Source organism: Dipodomys spectabilis, unplaced genomic scaffold (genome assembly GCF_019054845.1).
Source record: "Dipodomys spectabilis isolate Male_0828 unplaced genomic scaffold, ASM1905484v1 ptg000459l, whole genome shotgun sequence".
Classification (NCBI taxonomy): Eukaryota; Metazoa; Chordata; class Mammalia; order Rodentia; family Heteromyidae; genus Dipodomys; species Dipodomys spectabilis.
The window spans coordinates 1,280,489-1,307,441 of record NW_024871136.1 but is presented as its reverse complement, the minus strand read 5'-3'; the positions used below and the strand labels follow the sequence as shown (position 1 = coordinate 1,307,441).

General features: G+C 36.0%; 1 protein-coding gene across 1 annotated transcript in view; it reads left to right on the top strand.

Moving 5' to 3' along the window:
- The first annotated feature begins 630 nt into the window (after window positions 1-630).
- The window catches only part of Pof1b (POF1B actin binding protein), a 76,408-nt gene continuing 50,085 nt past the window's right edge, over window positions 631-26,953 (top strand). The window contains exons 1-3 of the mRNA XM_042668589.1: window positions 631-924; window positions 16,448-16,522; window positions 20,021-20,101. Coding sequence (XP_042524523.1) covers window positions 640-924; window positions 16,448-16,522; window positions 20,021-20,101 — 441 coding nt within the window. The 5' untranslated portion in view covers window positions 631-639. The remainder of the gene's footprint in view (window positions 925-16,447; window positions 16,523-20,020; window positions 20,102-26,953) is intronic.

The window sequence follows — 26,953 nt, the reverse complement described above, 5'->3', positions numbered from 1 at the left end:
TATGATTATCCCTGCATTCTGCAAAGAATGTAAATTTATCTGAGAAAATTAGCATGCCCATAGGCTAATACCCCTTATTTGGGTTTGAGATTCTGAAATGATAGCATTCAGGGTGTGCAAACAGTTTTGCTAAGCTTATGAATCATGGGAAAAACCACTTTCATGTGTCATTGTGCCTTTTTCTCTAGTACGTTTTAGCATTGACATGTCTGTTGTCTTCAACTTTCCCTGAGCTCCTACTCTGAAATTCTGCATTTCGTCTCTTTCTAGAGGCCTTTACCTACCAGAAGGACTTAAGAGCTATCTCTGCGCCCAGGCCCAGCCTCTCCCGGGTATGCAAAGCTGCCAGGTGAATCCGCCCCTCAGAGGCGTGTCAGAGCTATTTCCTGGAGCAATCTCTCAGGGTGGCTCCACTTTTCATTTGAGCTCAAATACTTTGCTGCCTGTTGTGCAGCTGCCAGACCTGCTTCTGCTGCTGCTCAGGTAATTCATCTTTCCCTGGCACCACAATGAGTAGAGGTGGTTGATAAATGGCTTCTACACAAGTGTCTGCTTGTTCATACTTTTAAAAAAAATTGTCTTTCTCTGTTTATTCCTTAGGGAAAGCATCCGGGGAATCCCTTTCTGACCACTGAGAAGATGATGAGCTCAAGCTATTGGAATGAGACCACCAGCAGCAGCTGTGGGACTCAGCAGCCCCCAGAGGTGCTGCAGTGTCAGCCCCACCATTACCACTGTTACCATCAGACAAACCAAACCCAGCAACCTCCAGAAAAAAATGTAGTGTATGAACGAGTGAGGACCTACAGCGGGCCCATGAACAAAGTGGTGCAGGCCTTGGACCCCGTCGGCTCTAGGGAAGTGCTCTCCCCACTCAAAACTGCCTCCTCCTATCAAAATTTGGTTTTCAGCGACCATTCCCAGGTAACAGAAAACTATTCCGGGCTAGTGGAGAAGGGAACTCTTGAACCCTATTTCTTCCCTTTTTTCCTCGTCCCAGTTCTCTTTCTGTTGGCATGCAGTTATATGTTTTGAGCACCCAGCTCCTCCCTCTGGAATGTGTATTTTTCATTCACCTGTGTTTTTTTTTCTAATTTACCAGTTCCAATTATTTTCATAACCTAATCATAATAATGTTTGGAAGGGCTCATTTCTGACGAAGTTCATTGGATCTGAGTGAAATATCCTTTTGTCTCTCCTATAAAGCAATCCTCAAGCTGAATTCAGTTTTTTTTTCTTGTATCAAACATAGTTGTACAAGGCCAATGACTTACCTGGAGTGACAAGCAATTATTTGTGTTCAGCTTGTAGGATATTGCTGCAGGAAAAGTGACAGGTGCAGATGTCTGTTAGAATTGTCATATAAGTGTTTCATCTTCTGAAAATGACACATTGATTCTTGTACAGACAAGGGAGGATATGTGGAATGTTAGTAGAAGAAATGCTAGAAGGGGATATAAGACTGTGGAAGGCAAGACCTAAGCAATTTTCATTATGAAAGGTACAAGAGAGAGAACTCTGACACATTGAGATTGAAATAAACTTGTTTCTAAGGTTTTTATCTTACACCAATAACTGTACAAATAATAGTACTAATACATAAAAAGTAAAAGTGTAAGCCTACATAAAATGAACAGCTTTATGTCTATTTTGATACTTTGACTTCTTTACATTAAATTTGTATAGCTTTAAGCTTTTGAAACTTCTGTCTCAACTGAAATTATGTTTTCAAGATCTAATTTATTATATTGTGAAGATCTCAAAAGACAACCAGAGAAATGTTATTCCCTATCTTATATTATTGGTAATAGTATGGGTTGTTTTTTTTCCACGAAAGTCACACTATAAAATATAGAGCACCATTTCTGAAGTGTGTAATAAAACTATTCTAAAGAATTTTTCAAAGCTACAGGTAATCCTCAAACTCCAAATGCTACAATTTTGCTTTTTTACTTAAAACTTTAATTTCAGGGAAAGAAATTGAAAAAATAGGATTCACTACCAGTAATTTCTTGGTTGAGAAAAAACCCCCACCTGTTTTGAGGTCAAGTGAAAGAAAAGTATGTAGATAAAAAAAAACTGTTTTGTATAAGTGATAATACTGATGCAAATGTACATTCCAATATTCAGTACTAATATGCTAATGAACAATAAAGTGGCTGTCCTTTTTGTTCCTTAGTGTCCCCAAAACAATGAGGGTTAAAAACAACAATTGCTATTATCATAGGAATGCTAAAGTCATCCTGTTTATTATAGTTATTTAAACCTACTTACTTTTCAAGTGAACTTGCCAATAAAAGAAAGGTAAATAGACACATTTACCTTTAAAATCTGAAATTTGTTGTTACAAATATTAACTAGAGAATAATTCTTAGAATGATGTATTATTGTTTGTTCCTGGGCTCTCTTTTTGTTCAAAGTTTTCATTCTTTTTTGGGGGGTGTTTAAGAATTTCTGCTCTTTTTATTCGTTTTCAATTGCTATTGTAAAGGTGATGCACAGAGGGGTTACAGTTACATAAGTCAGGTAAAGAGTATATTTCTTTATGAGCAATATCTCCCCTTCCCTTGCTCTCCCAGTTTTTCCCTCCCATTGTCTTTCCTTTTAATAACACCAGGATGAAGCTGGGGAAGCTTTTTTTTTTTTTTTAAATGAGACTTTCCTTATTTGAACAGATCCTTTGATATGTGATCTTTGACAAGTAATCCTTATAACACTGTCTCTATTCTAAAACATTGTTCCTTCTAGAAAAGGGTATATTGTACCTTAGGGATAAAAACATATGACCTCAAAAAGCTAAGAGGTTGAGGTAAGGCTATTGTGAGGTCTGAAGTCGTTTATGATTGGGAAGAAAGAAAAGTAATGGATGAATGTGATTGAGGGAGGTGAAACTCAGGCTATGGGGTAAAGGTAAAGAAATATTCAGGAAATAGAAAATTTGTGCACAAAATTTCAATGTGAGTTAGATATGAAATCCTGTATAAGGAAATATTGTCCAGAAAGGTTTGGGAGAGGTGCCACGAAGATGGAATTAGGAACTTCTGCTTTTAGTTCCCTTCACCCTATGTATTGCTGGAATGGCACTGTGGCATTATGTAAAGTAATCCCTAAATCTGATCTGAAGATACCTGCATGCTGACAAAATGATTAAGACATGAAGGCAGCCTTATTACTCACTGTGCCAGGCATAAGTAAGCAGTGCATATCACGCAAAAGCTTTTTGTTATATGTGTTAATAAAGTCTGTCCTTAGTATGTCATGTTTCAGATGAGTTGTTATGTAGCAGCTGTTCTGATGCCACAGTTTGTGACTGTGACAGCTTTTTAAAAATTGAGGATTGCATCCAACTGCTGGTCATCATGAATTCACTTAAACTTCTACTTTGCTTGTAGCATTTTGGTGTTTGGATGATATTCAGAGAACTCATAGGAGTGTAAAGTAAATATTGCCAGCAGTAAGGTATGAAAACGTGAACTTGATGCCATTTTACTCAGCTTCCCAGATCTTAATGCTAGTTTGTATCATATACATTTTACAATTAAACAAATGCTTTTTGAAACAATGTAGACTTTTCTATTTCTTCATTTTTTGGAGCATGTTTTCTTTTATCATCTTCTTGTGCACTGTGGTGGTTTTATGGATATAATGATAGTTAATATTTCTCCAGATATATAAAGTTGCTTTGTTTCTTGTCCGTAAATTTCTCAGTTATTGTTGTGTCTGATTGACGGGCTACATCTTAGAGTATATTAAATGTAGACCTTAGCTGTGACTACGTTGTCTTGATAGTAAAACTAAAATTACAAGGTTTATTCATTGGAACAAGTATAGTTAAACACAGATAAAATAAAAGTTATAGATACATTTTAGAACCCAATGTGGCCTTTTAAATAATTGAATAGTGTTCTCAAAGCTACTTAAATGAAAACAAAAACAATCTTACAATTCAACCTCTAATACTTAAATAATAACCTACTGTCATTAACTCACAGTGCAATACTGATTTTGATGAGCTGCACTGACAGAAATACTCAAGAGTTACATTTTGTCCTTCCATTCATTTAGATTTGTGAAGGTCAGGATAGTTTTCATAAATATAGAGGAACTGTTTTGAAAAAGACAAAAAAAAGGTCAAAATAAAATATTTTTAATTCCAATCATTTACTGAAACATGCTTAATAGCAGTCTATTTTGTAGGAAACACTGTGGATTTTCTAGACAAATGTCATTTGCTTGTTAAGAGAGAGTTCAGTCTGAGGATAAACAACTTACTGGGCCAGGCTTGTAGATGACCCAAGCCTATGGAGATTGAATTTGAAAAGGTTATTTTGCATTGTTGCTACCAATACTTATTGAATAAATTATTTAATATTATTTATTCAATAATATCCTGATCTTTTAATATACATGCTATAAACTTTGCCATGTTTTGAATTTGAAACAAGCAACCAAATCTAACTCTCCAGAACAGCCCAGGGGAAAATGTACATTTATAAATGGCCTTTGCTCTGAATAATTGCTCGGCTAGGGTTACGTTTGTTTACATGATTATTTTCCTTTGTCTTTGGTGGTTTCAAAGAAGGTGGATTGCTCCTGGACTATGTTATGATTTTCTGGGCTAGTGAGGGGGCCTGGAGGGTGGAGGGGTGTGTTGCTTTGATAAATTGTTGTGCTAGGGTGTGGTCACTAAAGTGAATGATTGTTCAGGGAAGTAGGTGGCTAGAAAAAAGAATGAGGTCATAGGATAAAGGGGTTGGTGTGTTCAGCTTTGGTCTATCCCTTTTGTGCTTGCAATTAAATGAAGCTGTAGAAATTGTGAGTGCAACTAATTGCTGGGTGAAAATGCCCATGGAAATTGTGTCTTGTTTGCCTGGCCTGTTTTCTGTCAATACTACTCTCAAGCTTTCTTCGTGGGTGGCAGTGGGCGGGAGTATAGCCAGAGGAAGAGAACTTCTCTTTAACTGTCCTGATGGAAATGGTCAAGCAACTAGGGGTTTTGTCCTGCTCTTAAATTCTATTGAGAAGTTAAGACTGAGTGCATTTGAGTCAACATTATTTCTTCACATCAAGAGCTATCCAAATAGTGGTTCTTTTTTTTCCCCTTTTGTTTTGGTGGGGGGCAGTACTAGAGTACAGGTACACAGGTGCTCTACTACATGAAATATATCTCCAGCCCCTTTTGCTTTATTTTTAGAATAGGATCTTCGGTTTCATCCAGCTTGCCTGGGCCACAATCCTCTTTTTACACTTCTGCTATAGCTAGAATGTCTAGTACACACTACGCTCAATTTTTACTAGTTGTCATGGGATATGGAGAACGCCTAGACTGGCCTCAAACTCTGCCTCTGCCTCCTGAGTAGCTGGGATCATAGGCATGAAACACTGCATGTGGCCTCTCATAGAAATTTCTTTTTTACTTGCAACACAACACATACCCTTATAGTACTGAAAGACACAAAGTATACACTGCAAAGGGACTGTATATTTTATTTCCTGTCCAGCTATAGGTTTCCTTCCAAATGAAGAAGAGAAAGAATCGAGCAATAAGTTTCTTCTAAAAAATTTAAATTGTTTTCCTAAAGGTAATATACCACAGGGATTACAGTTACATAATCTTTTTTTAACAATGTCACCCCTTCCCTCACTCTCTCCAAGTTTTTCTTTCCCATCCCCACGCATAGCTCTCATAGTTTTCCTTCATGAAGCATTCCATTTAAAAGTAAAGTTTGAAAATTCACATTAAACAACATGAAAGATTTCCATGCACATTCCAACATACTTTCAAATATTCAAAGAACACAGTCTTATACTATGCATGTCATGTTCTCTGCTACCCAATTCTCATTCTCCTCCATCTATATTTTGCATGAAGGTCTGGACCTCTTAAGCCAGAGCTATCAACAGAAGTTAAGAGCTTATCAGTATTGTTGGGAAAGGTCCAGATTTTGTAATATAAATCGTAGTCACAAACCTGGTACCAGTGGCTCCTACCTGTAATCCAACTGGGCAAAAAGTTTACTAGACCAATAGCTGAGAGAAGTAGAACAGGTATGGCATCCCAGTTATCTGAGAGGTGGAAATTTTGTCTAGGCAAAAATATTTGTCAGACCACCATCTCAAAAAAAAAACCCCACTAAAAAACAAAGCAAAACAGTTGGGCATGGTAACATCCACCAGTCCTTTCACCTACAGTGATATCATAAACTGAAGGATAGGATCATGGTCCAGGCTGGCCCAGATAAAATGAAAGACTCTATGTCAAAAATAATCATGGTAGAAAGGACTAGAAGTGTGACACAACCAGTAAAATGCCTGCGTTAGCAAGTGCAAAGCCCTGTGTTCAAACCTCAGTACCAACAACAGGAACAACAACGCAACCACATAGAAAATGCCCATAACAACAACAACAAAAACTATATATGGAATGTCTCAGGGAGTGCTACAGATAACAAATGTTCAGTAATATTTCGGCAGAAGAATTAAACTCTATCTTTACAAGAAGAATTAAATGAAATCTTTAGGTGTTATACATGCATTTTTTCTTCTATCTATATTTTTTGCAAAAGTTAACTTTCACAGAAAAAAGTGGATAGAAACAAGATACAAATGAGGATTACTTTTCCCTCCTTAATCTGAATACATCCTCCTTTGGTGTCTTGTTTTGTTTTGTTTTGAGAGAAGGTCTCTCCATGTTGCTCAGCCTGGCCTCAAAATCCTTGGACTCAAGTGATCATACCACTCCAGCATCTGCAGTAGCCAGGACTATAAGCATGCACCACTGTTCTCAGACTTTCTTTCTTTTGGGAGCATGATCTGGGTTTCATATCCTTTTCTGTAAGTGCTTCATACTTCTGTACAGTACTGAATTAATTCTGAGCTTTACTAAGTAGTGTTCAGTATAATTTCTAGTTTTACAGACAAGGTAGGTGAAGTACAGAGATGTACCCTTTTCCAGGCAGTGAGTATATAGTAGAACTAGGAGTCAAACCCTGCAGTCTAGCTCTACAACTATTTTACTCCTATTTATATCATGAAGTATTTGGCCAATATGATTCATTATTATAGTTCATGATCCTTTTCTTGTATGTGCTCCCCTTGTAAACACTTAAAATCCTTTGGGACTTAGTCAGTATGTAGCTAAATAAGATACATGTAAACAAACATTTAAAGTATATGTTATTTCTCAGAAAGGCAGTGCTAGAATTTTAATTTTTTTTGTCAGTCATTTGGCTTGAGCTCTGAGCCTAGGCGCTGTCCCTCTGCTCTTCAGCTCAAGGTAAGTGCTCTACCACTTGAGCCATAACACCACTTCCAGTTTTCTGGTGTTTTATTGGAGATAAGTGTCTCATGGTCTTTCATGCCTGGGCTGATTTTGAACTGCGATCCTCAGATCTCAGCCTCCTGAGTAGCTGGGATTACAGGTATGAGCCATTGGGCTCAGGTTTAAAAAATATTTTTAAATGAATGTTACTGGTTATGTTGTCTTTTACCTTCATGTAAAATTTATTATCTCAATAATAACCTGGCATTCGATTTGTAATGTGGAACCAGATCCCAAAAGTGGGTTCAAACTTCTGACACTAATAATGTTAATGGACCTCTTTAAGACCTTCCATTCCTACTTTTTGATCTACATACATCTAGTTATCCATCTCTTTCTTCCTTGTGTTCCATACAGATTACTGTTATTCTGGAACAAATTTAGAACTCTGCCTCCCTCTCCAAATGTTCCTTTTGTTCATTCCATTCCAGACTCTGTATATACCCACCCCTACCTCACAGCTTTGTTGGACTCTCAGCTATCCCTCAAATATCTATCCTGAGTTTTGTCTTTAAGTATTTACCAACCTTTAATCATCTCATCATCTTCTTATCCAACTCCATCTTAGATGTGCTCTCATTTGAAAGCCAATAATTTCACTTCATGTTCTAAATTTAACCATAGGATGATATGGCTATCTAATATCTCTATGGGCCTTCTTCCTCACCATCCTGGACTGTACACTTCTTACAGTTTGAGACTCATTTGAAATTATATCTCAAAGACAAATCCAAATAAATATTTTTTAAGAAAGAGAATAGAAGTGGCAATGATGAGTACTTTTTCCCCTCTCCCCCTTTCTTTTTCCCTTTCTCCCCCTTTCTTTTTCCCTTCACCTCTAGTTTTCCCTCAGTTACATTTCTGTGATTATTTATGGTTTCCTAAACTGGCTGCCATCAGTAGCTTTGGTAAAGAGCTGTGTCTTAATTTTACACTTCCATGCAATCTCTTTGAACTGAAAATGGAAAGACATTGATTACCTCTTTCAAAAAGTGAACAACACATGGAATAAACATGAGGAAGTTATTATTGAGTCAATTAGTTTTCTATTCTAGTTCTTGGGCCTTGTTAAACATCTGGATTTGACTTGCTCATATTTGGTTTGCATTTTATTTTTCCTACAGACAAATATTTATCATTACTTAATGTAGTAATTTTTTTAAAAGAACTAGTTCTTCTGATTGGTCATGATTTTCCCCTGGGTTCTTGTGATACTTTTTTTAATCAAATTATCTTGAAGCAATTGGTTAGCTTATAAGTATCATCCCACCATTTTCCTGTCACTGAAATTCTGCCTAGGTGCAGTGCTTTTATTCATTTAATTTCATCAGTTACTTTGTTATGGTTTGACACACCATGTACAAGTCCAGAGGTTCTCTCATAAACATTATTACTAGTATTCACTATTCATCTACATACCAAAACACATGTGAAACTTTCTAAGGAAAAAAGATTGTTTCGTTCATTTACCCACTTGTCTTCTAATACAAATGTTGGTGTGGATATATAGATTTCAGCTAAAAATTATTTTTAAAATCACCACAAACTTAATGCCACCTAAGAATATCTTCTGAAGAAGAGCTAGGTAAATTCACTACAAATGATTTCTGCCCATAAAACCTTCAGTGTCCATAAATTTCTTAGTTTGATTTTCAGCACCTCTGTGCTCTCTGTCCTATGGATCTTACTTTACTGAAACTTTCTTCTGTCCTATGGATCTTACTTTACTGAAACTTTCTTCTAATATTCTGTGCTTCAGTCAAAATGTAAGTCATTTTGGCCTACATATAACCCTTAAATTTTGATAATTCTAAAGTTGCTCTTATGCCTAAAGTGTCCCATCCCCCTTCTCTCATTAATTTAGATGTGGTGGAATTATACCATATTCTCAGTACTTGGCCCAGTGAGCAAATTTCTGATGGCCCCATGTTAAGATGATCTCATTGTCCTCAAAACTCCTTACAGCAATTCTGTGTCTGCTTGAAACTTATTTTTCATGCTTTTATTTTGCTATTAGATTCTGACTTTGAGGACAAGACAGATTATATTCTATTCATTCGTTTTATATATTTAAAGCATTATGTAGCAACTACAAAGAAAAGTATGAGTTAAGTATTATACATAAAGCCCAGGGTTTGATTCCTCAGTACCATATCAACAGAAAAAGCAGGAAGTAGAGCTGTGGCTCAAGTGGTAGAGTGCTACCCTTGAACAAAAGAAGCTCAGGGGGCTGTGAAGGTGTTTCAGTGGTAGAGTGTTTGCCTCGCATGCATGAGGCCCTGGGTTTGATTCTTCACCACAACATAAGCATACAAAGCCAGAAATGGCACTGTGGCTCAAGTGGTAGAGTGCTAGCTTTGAGCGGAAGAGCTGAGAGACAATGCCCAGGCTCAGAGTTGAGGCCCCATAACCGACAAAAAAAAAAAAAAAAGAAGAAGAAGAAGCAGCAGCTCAGGGACACTGCCCAGACCCAGAGTTCAAGTCCCAGGATTTGCAAAACCAATGCTCAAAATAGCTCAAACCAACTTGCTAAGTTAAATGAATGTACTAAATTCAGGAGTCAGCTCCTCCTAGTTCCATTATATTGTCTCTATTAATTAACTTTAGTTCCTAAAATGCTTTTACTTTAAACAGTTTATATTTTAATTTCAGTGAAGCATTTGATGACTCTCCTCAGTATAGTTTTCTCATCCTGCAAAGCCTGGAAAGCATATTAGAGACAAAAATAGTGTTCATTTTGATTTTCAAGATCTTCCACTAAGTAGTCTCAGAATTCAGTTAAGGTTTTCTTTGTGCCTAGAGGAGAATACTTCTCTAGAGTTTGATTTTCTTTTTTTCTCCACTGCACTGAGCCATTCCAAAACCCTCTGAAGATGGTAAGTAACTGAGAAATTTGGACCATTTGCACTTCAACTGATTTTGTTCTGAAAAACAGCTATTTAACAGTTGGAAATAAGATACATTTTTGTGAATAGTGAATTCCCTAGGGGAAACCAGAGTATCCTATCTCTGATTTAGTATGTGCTAAGTTATGGACAGTTATCTTGAGTGATGTTGTAAAATTATCTCAAAAAAGCAGACTGATTTTAATCTATTCTGATCTTAAAATTGGTAATGCCATATGTATTTCATAAAAAGTAAATGGGATAGAGGAGGTAGAGTGCTGTTACAACTTTGCCAAAGTTGAAAATCTGAGGCAGCATAGGAGAAAGAGACCTGGATTTTATACCAGGCAGGAGCCCACAGAACTATAAACAAAATTCCTCAACAGAGTTCTATGAAAAGCAAGTTATCCATAAGGTAATGTTTATGTAATTAGCAGTAGTGAGCCACAATAAATGGCTAAACTTTATGATATATTTTTTCAGAAAAAGTTGTGTCTTCTGAAGGACTTAGCTGACACATGCATTAAATAAAATTTCAATGCTTTATTGAGCATAGAGGTGTGTGATTTTGTAAATATATAAGGTACTCTATAAACAAATTTTGTTGAATTTGTAAAAGCTTAAATGATTTAATCAGGGATTTTCTCTACACAGATAATCCCCTTATTTTCAAATATTCAAAACTGCTTTTGCCAGAAAAAGACAAAATGCTAGTTTCCTATTATAAAAACTCATCAAACCTAACCATATAATTAGGTTCTACAAAACTCAGAAAATATAATAATGCAAGCTATATACATGACACAGTATTGTGATTAAGATCATGAATTCTGGAGTTGGAATTCTAACACCTACTATTAGCTGTGTGACCTGCATTTAATTAATTATCCTGACTTTGACATTACTCATGTGTATAATGGAGAGATAATGTTACCTTCCTCATGAAGTTGTTCTGGGTGTTCAATAAGTTAATTTATGTAACATATTTGGCATAGAAAATTCTGTGTATGTGTGTGTGTCTTGAACTCAGGGCCTGGGCACTCTCCCTATGCTTTTTGTGCTTAGAGCTAGTGCTCTACCACTTGAACCACAACTACACTTCTGGCTTTCTGATGGTTTATTGGGGATAAAAGGCTCATAGACTTTCCTACCTGGGCTAACTTTGAACCATGATCTTTAGATCTCAGCCTCCTGAGAAGCTCAGATTATAAGTTTGAGCCACTAGCTTAGAAATTCTTAGTGTTAGGTTATCATTGTCATCATCAAAGGAAAGAAAGATGAAAAAGTTTAAAGAATTTCAAGCCAGACGCTGGTGGCTCATGCCTGTAATCCTAGCTACTCAGTAGGCTGAGATCTGAGGATCGCAGTTCAAAGCCAGCCTGGATAGGAAAGTCCATGAGACTTATCTCCAATAAACCACTCAGAAAACCAGAACTGGTGCAGTGGCTCAAGCAGTAGAGCACTAGCCTTGAGCTGGACAGCAGAGGGACAGCATTCAGGCCCATGACCGACAAAAAAAAAAAAAAAAAGAATTTCAAATTGCCTGTCTAAATGGAAATGTAAGAAATAATTTCCTTTATTCACAGTATGTCAGAAATAGAATGAAGTTAAAGATTTCCTAATTCACCTACCTCTCTGTGAGGAAAACAAAGCTCATAGAGATGACATGAAACTAATATCACACATCTAAACAGAAGTATAACTAAGAATAAAGTCCAGGGTTCTTGATTTCCTAGGAATCTTTTTGCTATATCTTGATAGCAAGACTACCCTAGTCATGACTTAAATTATTCAATTACCAGCAATGTGAGGCTGAGCTACAGAGATCAGTGAGCCAAAAAAGCCATTGTTCATTGAATTTAATGATTTCAACATCAGAAATTTATGTAACTCATACACAGATGAGAGACATTGAAAAATTTGGATTCTAATGTATTTAAACACTCATACACATCCATTGATTCACAATTACATTGTATACTTCCCATAGTAGAGCAAATGACTATTTGCAGGATGAATTTTCTTCAGTCCTCTCTAGAGCTAGATGTTACTGAAAGTAACTTCTTATATTAGGCATTCATCCATCACCTTACCTAATTCTGTAGACTTCTAGGGGGCGTGGGGCTTTATTTTAACAATTGTTTCAAAATTATATTTAGATAGGTTTCACCACTTATACTCCACATAAATTCATACTGCTGTACTTTAAACTCATGCTAGTCAATAATATGTGCCTTCATCTGTTTGGCTAATTAAGCTATTATCTTAATGTTTTACTTTTTGAGGGTATTCTGTGTGTCTTACAATATTTCCATGAGAGTTGTTTGGAAAAACCCTTGTTTGTTTAGACGATTAATGCTAATAATGAAGGCTCAAGTATAGTCTAAAATAAGCAAGTATGCAATTAATGTACCAGCTTTCCAAATATTAAAATATTAAATAATCTATTATTTTAGTACCATTCTAGTCTTTGTTCAAGTACACTAATTTTCCCTTTAAATATGTATGATCGCAAAGGCTGCATAAACTTTGCCTATAGTGGCACTAGTAAGTGTGTTCATGTGTAATCTGTGTATGAACACACTGTGGAGCTTATTTGGGTTAATAGACCTAAGTTTAGAGAATTTTATAAATTTTTAAAATTCTTATAAAAGTTAGTGCTCTTCTTGGCTAGTAAAGTTCACCATGTTTCATTTGCAGATGCAATTAGATTTGAATTGGTTAGATGGAGGAGAGCGGTACAATGTGTAGGACACTTTTAGGTGCCACCTGTGTGTACAACTGTCCTCTCTCACTGATACTAGTATCTCCCCAGACAAAAACAGATGAATTAATTGTAACTTTGAACCATAATCACTTTTATGCATTGCTGATACATGGATAATTGGAATAGCCCTTTGGGAAATCAATTGGGCAGCAGCTGTTAAAATAAATAATGTGCATAATCTATGCCTCAGCAGTCCTTCTTTTTTGTGAAATTTCAGAGAATCACTTACATTGCACAAGAAATCTCATGGAATCATAGTAGAAACTTAGAAGATATTGAAACCTTGATCAGTAAGGAAATGAATAAGCTAGCTACCAAACAACATTATGGAATACTATTAATTTTAAATAATGAACCAAGACACATATCTAGAATGTAATACAAAAGATACTGTTGGCATTGAGTTGTAGAATAATGAACAAATATACATACATACTTATATAGAAATTCAATGTAAAGAAGGTTAATTCTGGGTTAAGAATGTATATAGATAAAGTAGCCCTTTCTTTTCTTTTTGTCTCTTTTTTTTATTGCGAAAATTCTGTACAAAGGGGTTACAATTACATGGGCAAGATAATGAGTACATTTCTTATCAAGCATTGTAGCCTCCTCCTTTGTTTCTCCTTCCCATCCCTTCCCAGCCTCCCCCCACCCCACCCCTACTGAATCCTCCTCCCCTCCTCCCCCCCCTCACCACAGCAAGACTGTGTTTATTGCAGCATTATTTACCATAGCTAAGATATGGAACCAACCCAGATGCCCCTCAGTAGATGAATGGATCAAGAAAATGTGGTATATATACACAATGGAATTCTATGCCTCCATCAGAAAGACTGACATTGCCCCATTTGTTAGGAAATGGAAAGACTTGGAAAAAATTATATTAAGTGAAGTAAGCCAGGCCCAAAGAAACATAGGTCCCATGGTTTCCCTATCTTTTCTTATAAGTACTGTGTGCTAACTGATTGCACCACTGGAGTTTCACACCTTTATTTTCTGACTCCCTGAATCTGCTACTCTTAGATAACTGGGCCACACCCACTGGTACAAGGTTTTATTGGTAATTATTTTCCTAAATGGAAGAATATGTATTGTTTAGTCTATACTCTGTAATTCTCTGTGTTTAAGTGATTATCCTTGTGTATCATCCTCAAATCTGGGAACATATTCAGAGACCCCAAACCTACATTACAGCTGTAATGTAATGTAGCCAGGGGTGGGAGAATGGGGCAAAATATAACAAATTGAGTAGCAGCAAAAAATGAATGAAGATGACTTTACATTTTGAATAAGTTCATATTAAGAACACATGGAGGCACACATCTGTAGTCCAAATGCACTCTGGAGGACAAGGCAGAAATGATCACAACTTCAAGCCAGCCTGGGATGCATAGTAAGATATTGTCTCAAAATAAATAAAATTGAAAAGGCAGAGCCTGATAGCTCATATTTGTAACCTTAACTAATCAGAAAGCAAAATTTGGAAGGATGATGCTTTGAGGCCAAAAAGTTAATGAGACCCCCATCTCAACAAATAAGTAATGGGCCTCACTGTAATCCTAGCTATGTGGGACTCACACATAGGATGACTGTGATATAAGGCTAGCCTGGAGAAAAAAAAAGCAAGATCCTTATTTGAAAACTATCTTTGGGGCATGGCTCAAGAAGTACAGCACCTGTATAACTAGAGTGATACCTTGAACTCTAGCCCTAGAGCCACAAAAAATGGAAAAAGATAGAAGGAAGGAGAGAAGGAAGGAGAGAAGGAAAGAAGGAAGGAAGGAAAGAAGGAAGGAAGGAAGGAAGGAAGGAAGGAAGGAAGGAAGGAAGGAAGGAAGGAAGGAAGGAAGGAAGGAAGGAAGGAAGGAAGGAAGGGAGAGAGAATCACGTTACACTTACATTGTAGTTAGGCTTGTGTGTATGAGATGATGTTTTCCTTATAAATTTGTGATTCTGATTTTTAATGTTTGTCTTGTTAGAATTTTTTCTTCCTCTGGGAAAATATCCTAGACTCATGTCACTAGGTTCTAAATTACAATAAAATATGAAAACACTGAATAATTTTATCAATCCTGCACACTAGAGCTGAAGATGCTGCTTAATGTTAGAAGCCCTGGGTTTCATCCCTAGCACCACCCCAAAACAAAAGAAAAACAAAACTGTTTAAATTAGTAATGTAGCATTTTGGCTATGAGGGGAAATATGAGCAATATAGCATGATTAGTAGAGAGAACATTTTAGCTGATTATTAAAATCATATTCTTTCACTTTTTTTTTTCCTGGACGTGGGGCCTGAACTGTGGACCTAGGTGTCTCAGCTCTTCAGCTCAAAGCTTGTGCTCTACCACTTGAGCCACAGTGCCACTTCCAGCTTTTTCTGCTTATGTGGTGCTGAGGAATTGAACCCAGGGCCTCATGCATGCAAGGCAAGCACTTGGCCACTGAGCCACCTTCCCAGCCCATATTCTTTCACTTTTATGGATCAGGTTTTTTGTTTTGTTTTATTTATTTTTTGGCTTGAACTAAGGGCCTGGACACTGTCCCTGAGCTCTTTTGCTCAAGGTTAGCATTCCACCATTTTAAGCCACAATGCCACTTCTGGCTTTTGAGTAGTTAATTGGAGATAAGAGTCACCCAGGTACTTTTCTGCTGGGCTGGCTTTGAACTATGATCCTCAGATCTCAGCCTACTGAGGTTAGTATTACAGGCATGAGCCACTGGCACCTGGCTTATGGATCAGTTTTTAAATTCTAGAGCTTACTCCTTGAAATTAAACTAGAGTCAGATCAAACAAACCTCATGGTTGAGTCAGCTTGAAGTAATTTAAGTGCAAGAGTTTAGTCAATTTTCAAAGGTGGTTTCCTGTATTAGCTTGAAATTTTTAATATTTTTGCTTGATAAAAATGTACTAATTGGAATGTATATAGTAAAGTTGGGATGTGTATTAGCAGATTTCTCAGAGACCAGTGAAAATATTACAACCTAACAGTACAAGGATGAAGTACTGCTGCCAAAGTGCAAAATTGCTTCAAAGCTTGCAAAATTAGCCAGCCATGAGTTTTTCAGAGAGATGGGTGTCATTACAAAATGCATTATGTTGCCAGACACTTATTGGCTTATGTTATAATCCTAGCTACTCAGGAGGCTGAAATCTGAGGATCAATGTTCAAAACCAGCCCAGGCAGACAAATCGGAGAAATCCAGCAAAAAGCTGGATTGAAGCTGTGGCTCAAAGTGGTGGAGTGCCAGCCTTGAATAAAATACCCAGGCGAGAGCACAAGGCCTTTGAGTTTAAAGCCCACTCACTACTCACACACACACACACACACACACACACACACACACACACACACGACTATGTAATGCTTTTATTACTTACTAATATAAAAATAAAGAAAGTAATACTTCAGGATTGTAACATGTACGAAGGATGCTGGCTGAATAACAATGTCTGAATTTTTTCTCTCTCTACAGGAACTCCATTCTCCAACTTTGAAAATATCTACTTGTGCCCCAAGCACTCTACATATAACGCAAAGTGCCGAACAGGTAAAGGAAGTTATGGATTAAATTAGATTTGTTTTCCCTCCTTTTTATGGAACTCTTATTTATATGTGTAACAATCTAGGCCCTCCTAAGTCTTTAAATATTCACAAAATATCAGAACCTCGAAACAAAAGAGCTGATTCTCACATATCAGCTCAGCTCACTAGAAGAATACAAAACAGGTATATGTATCAGATTTTCCAGATTCATTGCTTATCTCAATCCAATTGTTTTTAGTTCAAGTACAGTTTAATTTTAACCATGAACCTCCAAGTAAGTATGAATACTTTAAGGATTCTTGATTTGAACACAAATGAAGTATGTAGATCTTGGACTGTTTGAGAAACAGAGTTTTTGAGTACTTTCAAGTCTACATTCAGAGAGAACATTTTATAGGGTCAAAAACTTTTCATAGGCATATGATTTAAAAGACACATGGTGTCTATCTCCCTTAGCCTTTGATGGCTGAATAATCCTACTTTTAGCTTTTTTTCCTGTGTCAGTCCTAGGGCTTAAATTCAGGGCCTGGGTGCTGTTCCTGAGCTTTTTTTTACTCAAGGTTAGCATTCCACCACTTGAGACACAGCTCCACTTTTGACTTTACAGTGTTTAATTGAAGATAAGAGTCTAATGGACTTTGCTGCCTAGGCTGGCTTTGAACCACAGTCCTAAGATTGCAGCCTCCTGAGTAGGTAGGATTAAACTCTTGAGCCACTTGTGCCTGCCATGCCTTATTTTTTAACCTAAGCATGATGTCCAAATATATATATATATATATATATATATATATATATACATAATATACTATTAGTGTTACTAATATGTTATTAATAAATATGTGTTTAATTAGTTTCTATATTTCAAACACTAAATTCTAACAAAACAAAGATAAAATGCATGGTTTTTAGTTATGTGAGAGGAGAGTACTGGAGTGTGGAATTTAGAAGATCAGAGGGAGGGAAGTGCTATTTTTAGAAAATAGTTGCACCCAGATGAAGTTCCAGGGTGTGAAAATGAATAGGGTGGAAACACGTGGGAAAAACTGGTTTCTAGAACTTGAGCATAGTAGGGAAATGTGATATTATTCAGAATGAATTAGAAGATTATCAAAGAGAAGTTTTCCTACCTTTTCACAATTTGACTTACACTACAACTAGATCAAATAAAATCGAGCATTCACTGAAGCAACTGTTTGTTGAGTGCCAAATCTGTGCCAATGTTAGACATAGAAAAATAAGACTCAGTCAGTATTCTCAAAAAGCACTCAGACCAGAACAGCATTTATAACTTAGGTAACAAAACCATAGGGTGGTGAAATAAATGCTGCACTCAACTTAGAAATGGAGCCCTGCAGGGCCATCAAGGTAGAATTGCCTCAGAAAAATAAGTTCATATACCTCAGGGTTCATTCTGTTCAAATCCAGCTAGACAATTGCATCAACTGCTATTTTTTCCTAATGAAAGGCTTTCAATTGAGTTCACTATGAGTTTTATTTCTGGTAATAAAAATATGTATTTATTGTAGAAAATTTAAAACTATAAAACAATATGTTAACCAAAATCACTCACAAATCTCTACCTTACCCAAAGCTACTACACTTAACGCTTTGTGTTTCCCTTTATTCACACACACATTTAAGATCACACCAGATTTACAGTTTTTTAAATTTTCTCTCTTAGCTTTATGTGTGATGAACTCTATGCATATAAAATTGAATTATTCAGGATTCAAGATTATTTTTACTATATGACCTTGCTATACCACTCCTGGGCATCTACCCAAAAGGATGTAAGTCTTTACAAAATAGAGATACCTGAACAACTGTATTTATAGTAACACTATTCATAAAAGCCAAAATATTGTATCAGCTTATATGCTCCTTAACTGATGAATAGATAAAAGATAGGTAGTATACATATATAATGGAGTATTATTCAGTCATAAAATGAAAAAAACAGCAAAAGATAAATGCATAAGGTAATCAATGATTTGAGCCTCTACTATAGGCTGCTACCCTGGGATAGTAGCAGGAACAAAGCCTTCCCTTTGAAGGACACCAGTTGGCCAAAGGAGAAGCTGGAGATATATAAGCTCATGGTCTAGCATGGAATCCACTCCATATGGCATACTCCTTGGAGAACACCAAGTTATTGCCCATCACTGTTGCTATAGTGACAACTTGTAGCTAACCACCACCCTTGCCATGGGTGTGATTGATTATGCAGTGGAGATCCATTGTTTCTAAGAAAAGCAGAGGAGGAAAGAGACTCAAGCTGTAAATGATATTAGCAGTTTTGATATGGTACTTGTATAATAAAAATATGACCTAAGCTCAATCACTTTCTGTAAGATTTCTTCTAAGAGATTTCATAAAGAAATGGACTTAGGAAAATGGAAGAGAGAGGGAATTTTGCAATGCCTATCTTAAGTCAGATGTTATATAGTGATAGAGCACCTTGCTAGAATCTCAAATTCCAAAATTCTGAGTAGGAGCAGGGATGTAAATGGGATTTCTAGAGGCAAATTTAGGGACTGGACTTAAATAAGCTTCAAAATGCAAGGTGCATTAGCATAATGGTATGGTTATAGTAAAGTGCCCCCAAACAGTGGAAATTCTGCTCACATCCTAGTAGGTTAAGAAGAGTGCAACAAATATACATTAGACATAAAACAAAGTAAAGGAAAAGTAAATGGTTAAAATTCAGTCCTCTGTTCTATTATCTATCTATCTATCTATCTATCTATCTATCTATCTATCTATCTATCTATCTATCTATCTATTTATCTATCTAGCTATCTATTTTTATGTGTCTTGATCCTGGGGCTTGAACTCAGGCTGGACATGTTCCTGAGCTTTTGTGTTCAGGCTAGTGTTTTAACAAGAGTCACAGCTCCACTTCTTGTTTCTTGTGGTTAATTGGAGATCTCAGCTCCTGGAGGAGCTAGGATTGCAGGCATGCGCCACTGGCACTTTGTTTTATTTTAGTATTGTTTTAGAATTTTTTGTCAAAAGTATATTTCCAGTAAATAAATACAAAGAAGGGTGAAGTATTGGAAATCCTAATGTTTTTATGGTTTAAGGAAGACTAAAACTACCTTATTTTTCTAATGTCTTATTGAATAACTGGGTCTTTTGTGCCAAGCAATTTCTGGATAGTTCTATCATGGAACTTACAATAAAGTGTTGGTTCATGTGCATTATTTTACTTGCAAAGTACAAAGAAAGAGAATGTATAAAAAATCATAATAAAATGTGAAAAAAGAAAGCATGGTGACAGTATACCACAAAATGACTATAACACAGGTACTTACCACAGTGTTGACCATACAACACCTTTTCATAGTATTTTTTTTTCAAGAAAAATGTGTTAGATTGTAAGACCATGTAACATCATGAAATGACTTTCTTTTACACTGAAAATGGCTTCCTGTCATTATTATTGTCACCCAGTCACTAAATAACTATAATTACAGATATCTTTTAAATATTTTCTTCACAGGAACTCCATTCTCCAACAGTGAAAGTTACCACATACCCACAGACCACTATTAGAAGATACATAGTACAAAATCCTGAACAGGTAAGATCTCACAAAAACTTTCAAACAGCATGCATTTCCTTGCAAATTGACAGCTCATATTACAGGGGTGAATCAGTTATCAGATCTTTAAAATTATATTATTGGACTTCCTTTTAGTTATAAGGTAAATTTCTAATCATTAGCAACTAATATGTCATCTATATAGTTTCAAATAACCCTCCTCTTGTACATTCTGATTCAGAGATGGAACAGTTCAAACAGCTTGGAAAATTCTAGGGTCATAAACACTTTTTTATTTCTTTAACCCCACCCTTGTACTACAAGGATATTTATGTACTTTGAACCAAAGAGAAAAGGGACAAAGTTCTTTCAAAGAGCACTCATAAAAACTTTATCAACTGTTATATCAAGAGGTGGAGATTTTAGCCCATTTAGATTTGCCTTTGAGATATGGGCTAGAAAGTAGTAAATTAAAGGGCAAAAATTCAAAATGGTTGTCATGTTTTTATTGTCTATGGTGTTTGTGAACAGACATACTAGAAATGAATTATTTAGAGAATGACATTATTATTTTACTTCCTAAGATATATAACCCCCCCATTCACAAAGTAGGATATTATTTCCGGTCTCATTTTGAGGAGAAAATTAGGAAAACTTTTTTTCCCACAGTAGTGGATACGTACAAGTGCACACATGTACACACACACACACACACACACACACACACACACACACACACACACACACACACACACAACTTTAGATGCAACAGGAATTCTATGAGGTTCTAAGGGTATCAGTTTCACAAAAAGAATGTGTTCTAGATAGGGACATGGCATTCTTGGCTTTGCTCTATATTTCTCTACTGTTATATATGTCCAGGATTGGAACAGGTAGATGATTGCTTTGGACATTTGCTTGAGTTATCAATTTGTGCAAGCAATGAAATTTGATGTGCTTATAGCAAAAGCAGTTGCCTGCTTTTTCTTTAGCAGAAGCAAATACTTAAGCCACAAAGGAGGTTAAAGAATCTGTGTGTGTGTGTGTGTGTGTGTGTGTGTGTGTGTGTGTGTGTGTATGTGTGCATACATATGTGTGTCCCTTCCCTCCATATTTTTAAGAAGGGAGTCTTGCTATACTGCTAAGACTTACTATGCTACTGGGCTCAAGTGAACCACTTTCCTTAGCCTCTGTAGTAGCTAATATCATAGTCACACATCATGTCCAACTAAAGTATAGTTTTTTTCATTTGATCAAATGGACTTTACACTTCCTTCATCTTTATTTTCTTTTTTTTTTGCTTTCTCTCATACATTAATTGGGAAATATACTTATGGTAACATATGGTTCCTCTGACTTTCAAGGAGTAAATTGCAGGGAACACTTTTTTACTGTGTTAAGAATTGTTCCATTTGCCTTGTATCTACCCAGAGATTGAAATATCATTTGGGCTCTAATAAATCAGTGCTTTAATGTGATTTTTGTGTGAATCTGTATTTATTAATTAATGAGACAATGAAAATTTAATATATATTGTATATATACTCCAAGCTTGACAGCCTATATGGTGTATTCTACTTAATCGTAAAAAAGGTGAGGCTACAGAAGCTGATAAAGTAGTTATTTATCCAGGGAGTATTTATTAACCGCTTACTATGTACCAGAAATTGCCCTAAGAGCTTGGAATAGAACAGTGAAGAAACCTAAGATCTCAAACTTCTTGAAACTTAAGTTCTTTTTTTTTTTTTTTCTGTCATGGAGCTTGAACTTGGTGCTGTCCCTGAGCTCTTTTGCTCAAGGCTGGCACTCTATTACTTGAGCCATAGTGCCACTTCCAGTTTTCTGGTGGTTAATTGAAGACTCTCACAGACTTTCCTGCCCAGGCCTTTAAACTGTGATTCTCAGATCTCAGCCTCCAAATTAGCTAGGAATACAGGCTTGAGGCACCAGCTCCTGGATTAAGTTCTTAACTCTTGCAAAAATATTTCCAAGTGACAAAACTTTGAACTAAAATTGACAAGAGCTAGGAAACTGGAGAGCAAATTAAAAACAGTGGATCATGTAGATGAATTAGTCCCCACAGACTTACCATGTATCCTCTTCCCCACTATGTACTCACGAAGGTAGGAAAAATAGAAGTATGAATGCAGTATAGTGCATAGTAGAAACACAGAGCTTGTCTCTGTAAATACTCCTTCTTACACAGACTGTATTAACTACAGTTTCTCAGAAGCCCAGCAGAGAATTGAAGAAAAAGATTCATTTTAAAGCTTTAACTTTTTACTAGGAATAAAATACATTTAAAGTCTAATGGTTTGTGAACAGAAATAATAGAACTGATTTGCAAAGCAGCTTGAAAATTCTGTCTAGATATATTCCCCTATTTTATTTCTAAATATACTCCTTTTGTGTTTGGTATTCTAAATTCTCTCCCCGCTTAACCCCAGAGAAGTTTCTAGTTTATTTACAATATTTATAATAAGCTGAGCCTCCTAAATGGGAACTTTATCCTCTGTCACCTGGTCTAATCTTTATTTTTCTTCCCTGTAAGTAAACCTATTTCAATCGTACTTCTCTCTTTATGATTTCCTTCTATCTCTGTTCACCCTTTTCAGCCCCTTTTTTCTTGGTTCTTCCTGATCTTCATTATTCTCTATATGTCATGATTTTAGTCAAAGGAATTGCGTATTCTGGTTGATTACTTGATCCACAAATGAAGAAGATATTTTTGCTCTATTGATGGATAGAATCAATTGATATTTGTCAGTTTCATCCATTTTACAGTTGTGAAGCTCCTACTATGGAGAGGACATTCTACAGCTTTCAGATTGAAACAAGAAAATAAGATATGTTTCCCAAATCAATAACGCTTAGGGAAATGAAAAGGAGATAAGATATGTCCACAAATAGTTATATAAGTACATGGTGGGATGAATGACAGATGCCATGAGAAATATACATATAAAAGTCTTACTGGAATTCAAGTATTGAGCATAACACATTTATTTGGGGAAGGGAGATATCAAGGAAAGATTGCCACGACATTTAATGTAATGTTATGTTTAACATTTTTGAGCATCCTTCCCTAATAAGGAAACTATTTAAAAAAATGTGACTTTCTCAAGCCTTTTCAAATTCTTGTCTCTTTTCTGAGAGTTGTTCCAGAGATAGCTGTAACAAGATTTGTTGTTATTGGACATGGAGATTGAAAGAAAAAAAGTCAAATATGACCCTAATATTTCCCTGAGACACTGGTAGAATTGTGGCTCAATTAAAAAGATTAGGAAGAGATGGGGAGGAGAAGCTTGTTTGGGAAAAGGCAAGATGGTGAAATCTGTTTAAAATAGTATGATATAAGATGCATAAAAAACATGATGCTAAATATATAGTTAAAATGTGTTAGAGAAATGTCTTATTTGAGACAGAGACAAGAGTGTTAGTCCCCTTAAAATTATCAGCAAAGATACAAGATTGAATGAGATCACTGTGGGATAATGGAGAGCCTTAAGACCAGAATTTTGAGAAATATTTATTTTAATGGAACAGAAAGAAGGAGTTATCAGAGAAACATGTGTAACAGAGTAATTGAAACAAACAGAAAGGAAATGTTAACTTGCTCAACAGACCAACAGGTTAGGGAAAATGAGGTTTGTGATAATTGAAACAGAACAGTTTCAGTATGGAGGTGGCAAACTCCAGATACAAGAAGTTAATGGGTGAGTGTATTTGTATTTTGAAAAGTATGTTAGTCAAAGCAAGGAGAGATATGCCAGTAGCTGGAGAAGAAAATAGAATGTTGGAGACCCTAGAAAATGGGAAATAGAAGGAAAAGACTACTAATAAAGAATAAGATGCAACAGAGAAAAGAGACACGAGAGCATAGGATTCCAGATATATATATATAGAGAGAGAGAGAAGTAAATTTGGGACAAAACCAAGAGCATGTCATTCTTCTTAATGAGATGGTAGGTTTAAAACCTGAAGAGAGATTTGAGCTTTTGAGAACTACAGAAGTATCACATTCAGTACATTATCTTTCTACATAAGTAAAAGGACAGAGAGGAATATGAATACAGAAGGTTGGAGAAAATGAACAGATTTGTAACCACAGCTATAGAGAATTTTATTGAGAAAGTGATGAATGCAAGGATGATCACAAAGGATGGAAGGTATACCTGAAATCTGATAGTTTGAACTTGAAAGAAACATAACTTTTTTCTTTAAAAAAAAAAATTTCTCTACAGCATAGCTGTGTGGCCTGGGAATAGAAAAGGACATCTTAGGGATTACATATTTCATTACATGTGAGAAATACTGCCAGAGGTTCTAAAAGTAACAATTAAAATGATAAGGTCAGTCATTTTGAAAATACCTGTTCATTTTTAGGGTGGATTTGGCACTGAATCAAATGCACAGATTGAGCAAAAGAAGCTACCAGAAGAGTGAAACTCCCTAGCTGCTCATTTGTTGACAAATCTAAAACTTCTAATTAACATTGTTTTGCTGATCCTTTGCTATGATTTATTCATGTTAGTATTTATTTTTACCTTTTTACAGATCTGGGTGAAATAATAATATTTTAAATTTGGAGGGTTTTTAAAAATGTCATTTCAAATAAAACCAAAATATATTCTAAGAAGAACTAACACTGTTAATGTTTAAACACCATCTTTTTTTGTTAAAAACAGTGACATGCCAGGTGCCTGGAGCTTTCATATGTAATTCTAGCTACTCAGGAGGCTGAGATGTGAGAATTGTGGTTCAGTGTCATCCTGGGCAGGAAAGCCCATGAATCTCTTGTCTCCAATTAACTACAAAAAGCCAGATGGAGGGCTGTGGTTCAAGTGGTAAAGCACTAGCATTTTGCCAAAAGCTTAGGGATTGTGCCCAGGTCCTGAGTTCAATATTCAGGACTAGCATAAAACAAACAAAAACCAGTTACAGTACTGCAATATTTATAATGAACTTTATTTCATGGAGAAGACATTTTCCTTTTTGTGCTATTTGTTTTACTACAGATTAGAAGATACTCAAATCCTTAAAGGCTCAGCTCAGTTCATTCCTTCTCACCCAATCATCGGCATATTTCCTATAGTGTATTCAAAATTGATAAAGCTCCTCCCTCAGATAAGCCTATTTTTATATATTTTAAACCTAGGTATCTTAGAAACACTAGAATAACATTCTCAAAAGTTATTTTCAATATAGCATATACTACTAGTATTACAATACTATATTATTTTCAAAACAAAGTTATTTTCAGGTACTTGTACAAAGATGGTTGCAGTTCCACAAGTCATGTTATGACTATAGTGAACCTTGATCAATGCCACCCCTTCCATCCTTTTCCCTTATTCATCCCTCTCCCATCTCTTACTCCCAAGTTATATAGTTCAAGTTTCACATAATATACATTAAATATAAGGACTGCATTTGCTCACTCTTTCTCTCTCCATTTGCGTGTGCCTTTCCTCTCACTGTTTCAGCTTCTTGGTATTCATTTGTTAAACAGTTCATTAGTTTTTTTCAAGTCAATACTATATTATTAAGATGACACTTGTACATTAAAGTTAAAGATTAAGAGTAGTGGAAATACACTATTTTACTTGATACCCTGTACTACTATCCCTTGCATAAACCAAGTAAACATAGGAGGAGGTTAATGACTTATCTAAATAAGTCATCTATATGTGATAGATAATGGAGGAAGAATGTTTTTAGGTCATTTTTATGACTTCATAACTTTTTTCTGCTAGAAATGCTTCCATTGGTTTTAATAGTTAAATGGATTTATAGTAGTCAAAATCCAATCCACTTTGTAATTACTACTTGTTGGCCTCTAGACTAATTTTACATTTGTCTTCTTACTGCTTCCTGAAAATTTCTCCTTTTGACTTCCTTTTTTTAAAAATTCCTTATTGTTCTTTTATTATTTATTTATTTGTTGGTTGGTTTTGTCAGTCGTGGTGCCTGAATTCTGGGCCTGGGAGCTGTCCCTCAGCTCTTCAGCTCAAGGGTAGCGCTCTACCACTTGAGGCACAGGGCCACTTCCGGCTTTTTCTGCTTATGTGGTGCTGAGGAATTGAACCCAGGGCCTCTTGCATGCAAGACAAGCATTCTACCACTGAGCCACCTTCCCAGCCCCTCTCCTTTTGACTTTTATGTTACTTTTTTTCTTTGATTTTCAGTGAATGTCATGTATGTTAAAGGGATTGCTATGCGTTATAGATAATATGAATAATATGAATCAGACTTAATATTCATCGAAGCACATAAACTCAATGCCTCAGTTTCTGATTTTGGTAGCATTGTCTATCTAGCATGCCTCTCAATTTCAAGATCTTAGAGTGATTTCTGAAATGCATTGTTCTTGATTATTAAGATCATATCGTACCTAGTCTGATCGCTCATACTTTTTCCCCCTTTAATCTTCCTGATGTATTGGGCCTTTTTTGTGCCTGTCCTGGGGCTTGAACTCAAGGTCTGGGCACTGTCTCTGAGTTTTATTGCTCAAGGCTACCACTTTGGCCACAACTCCACTTCCAGCTTTTTGGTGATTGATTAGAGATAAGAGCCTCACAAACTTCTAACCACAGTCCTCAGATCTGACTAGCTGAGTAGCTAAGATTACAGGTGTGAGCCACTGGCACTGGTGATATGCCCTTTTTTGAAATACCTAAAAATCTTTCTGTGTACAGAACTATTTTTTATCTGTCAGGTATGATTTCTTACACTTTTCCAAACTTGGTGACTTGGATTTTTTTTTTCTGGAGGCACAAGGGCTTGGACTCAGCTTGCCAGGCAAGAACTCTACTACTTGAACAACACCTCTACCCTTTTTTTAAGTTATTTTTCAAATAGGGCTTTGAACTTCCGTTTACGATTGCCCTT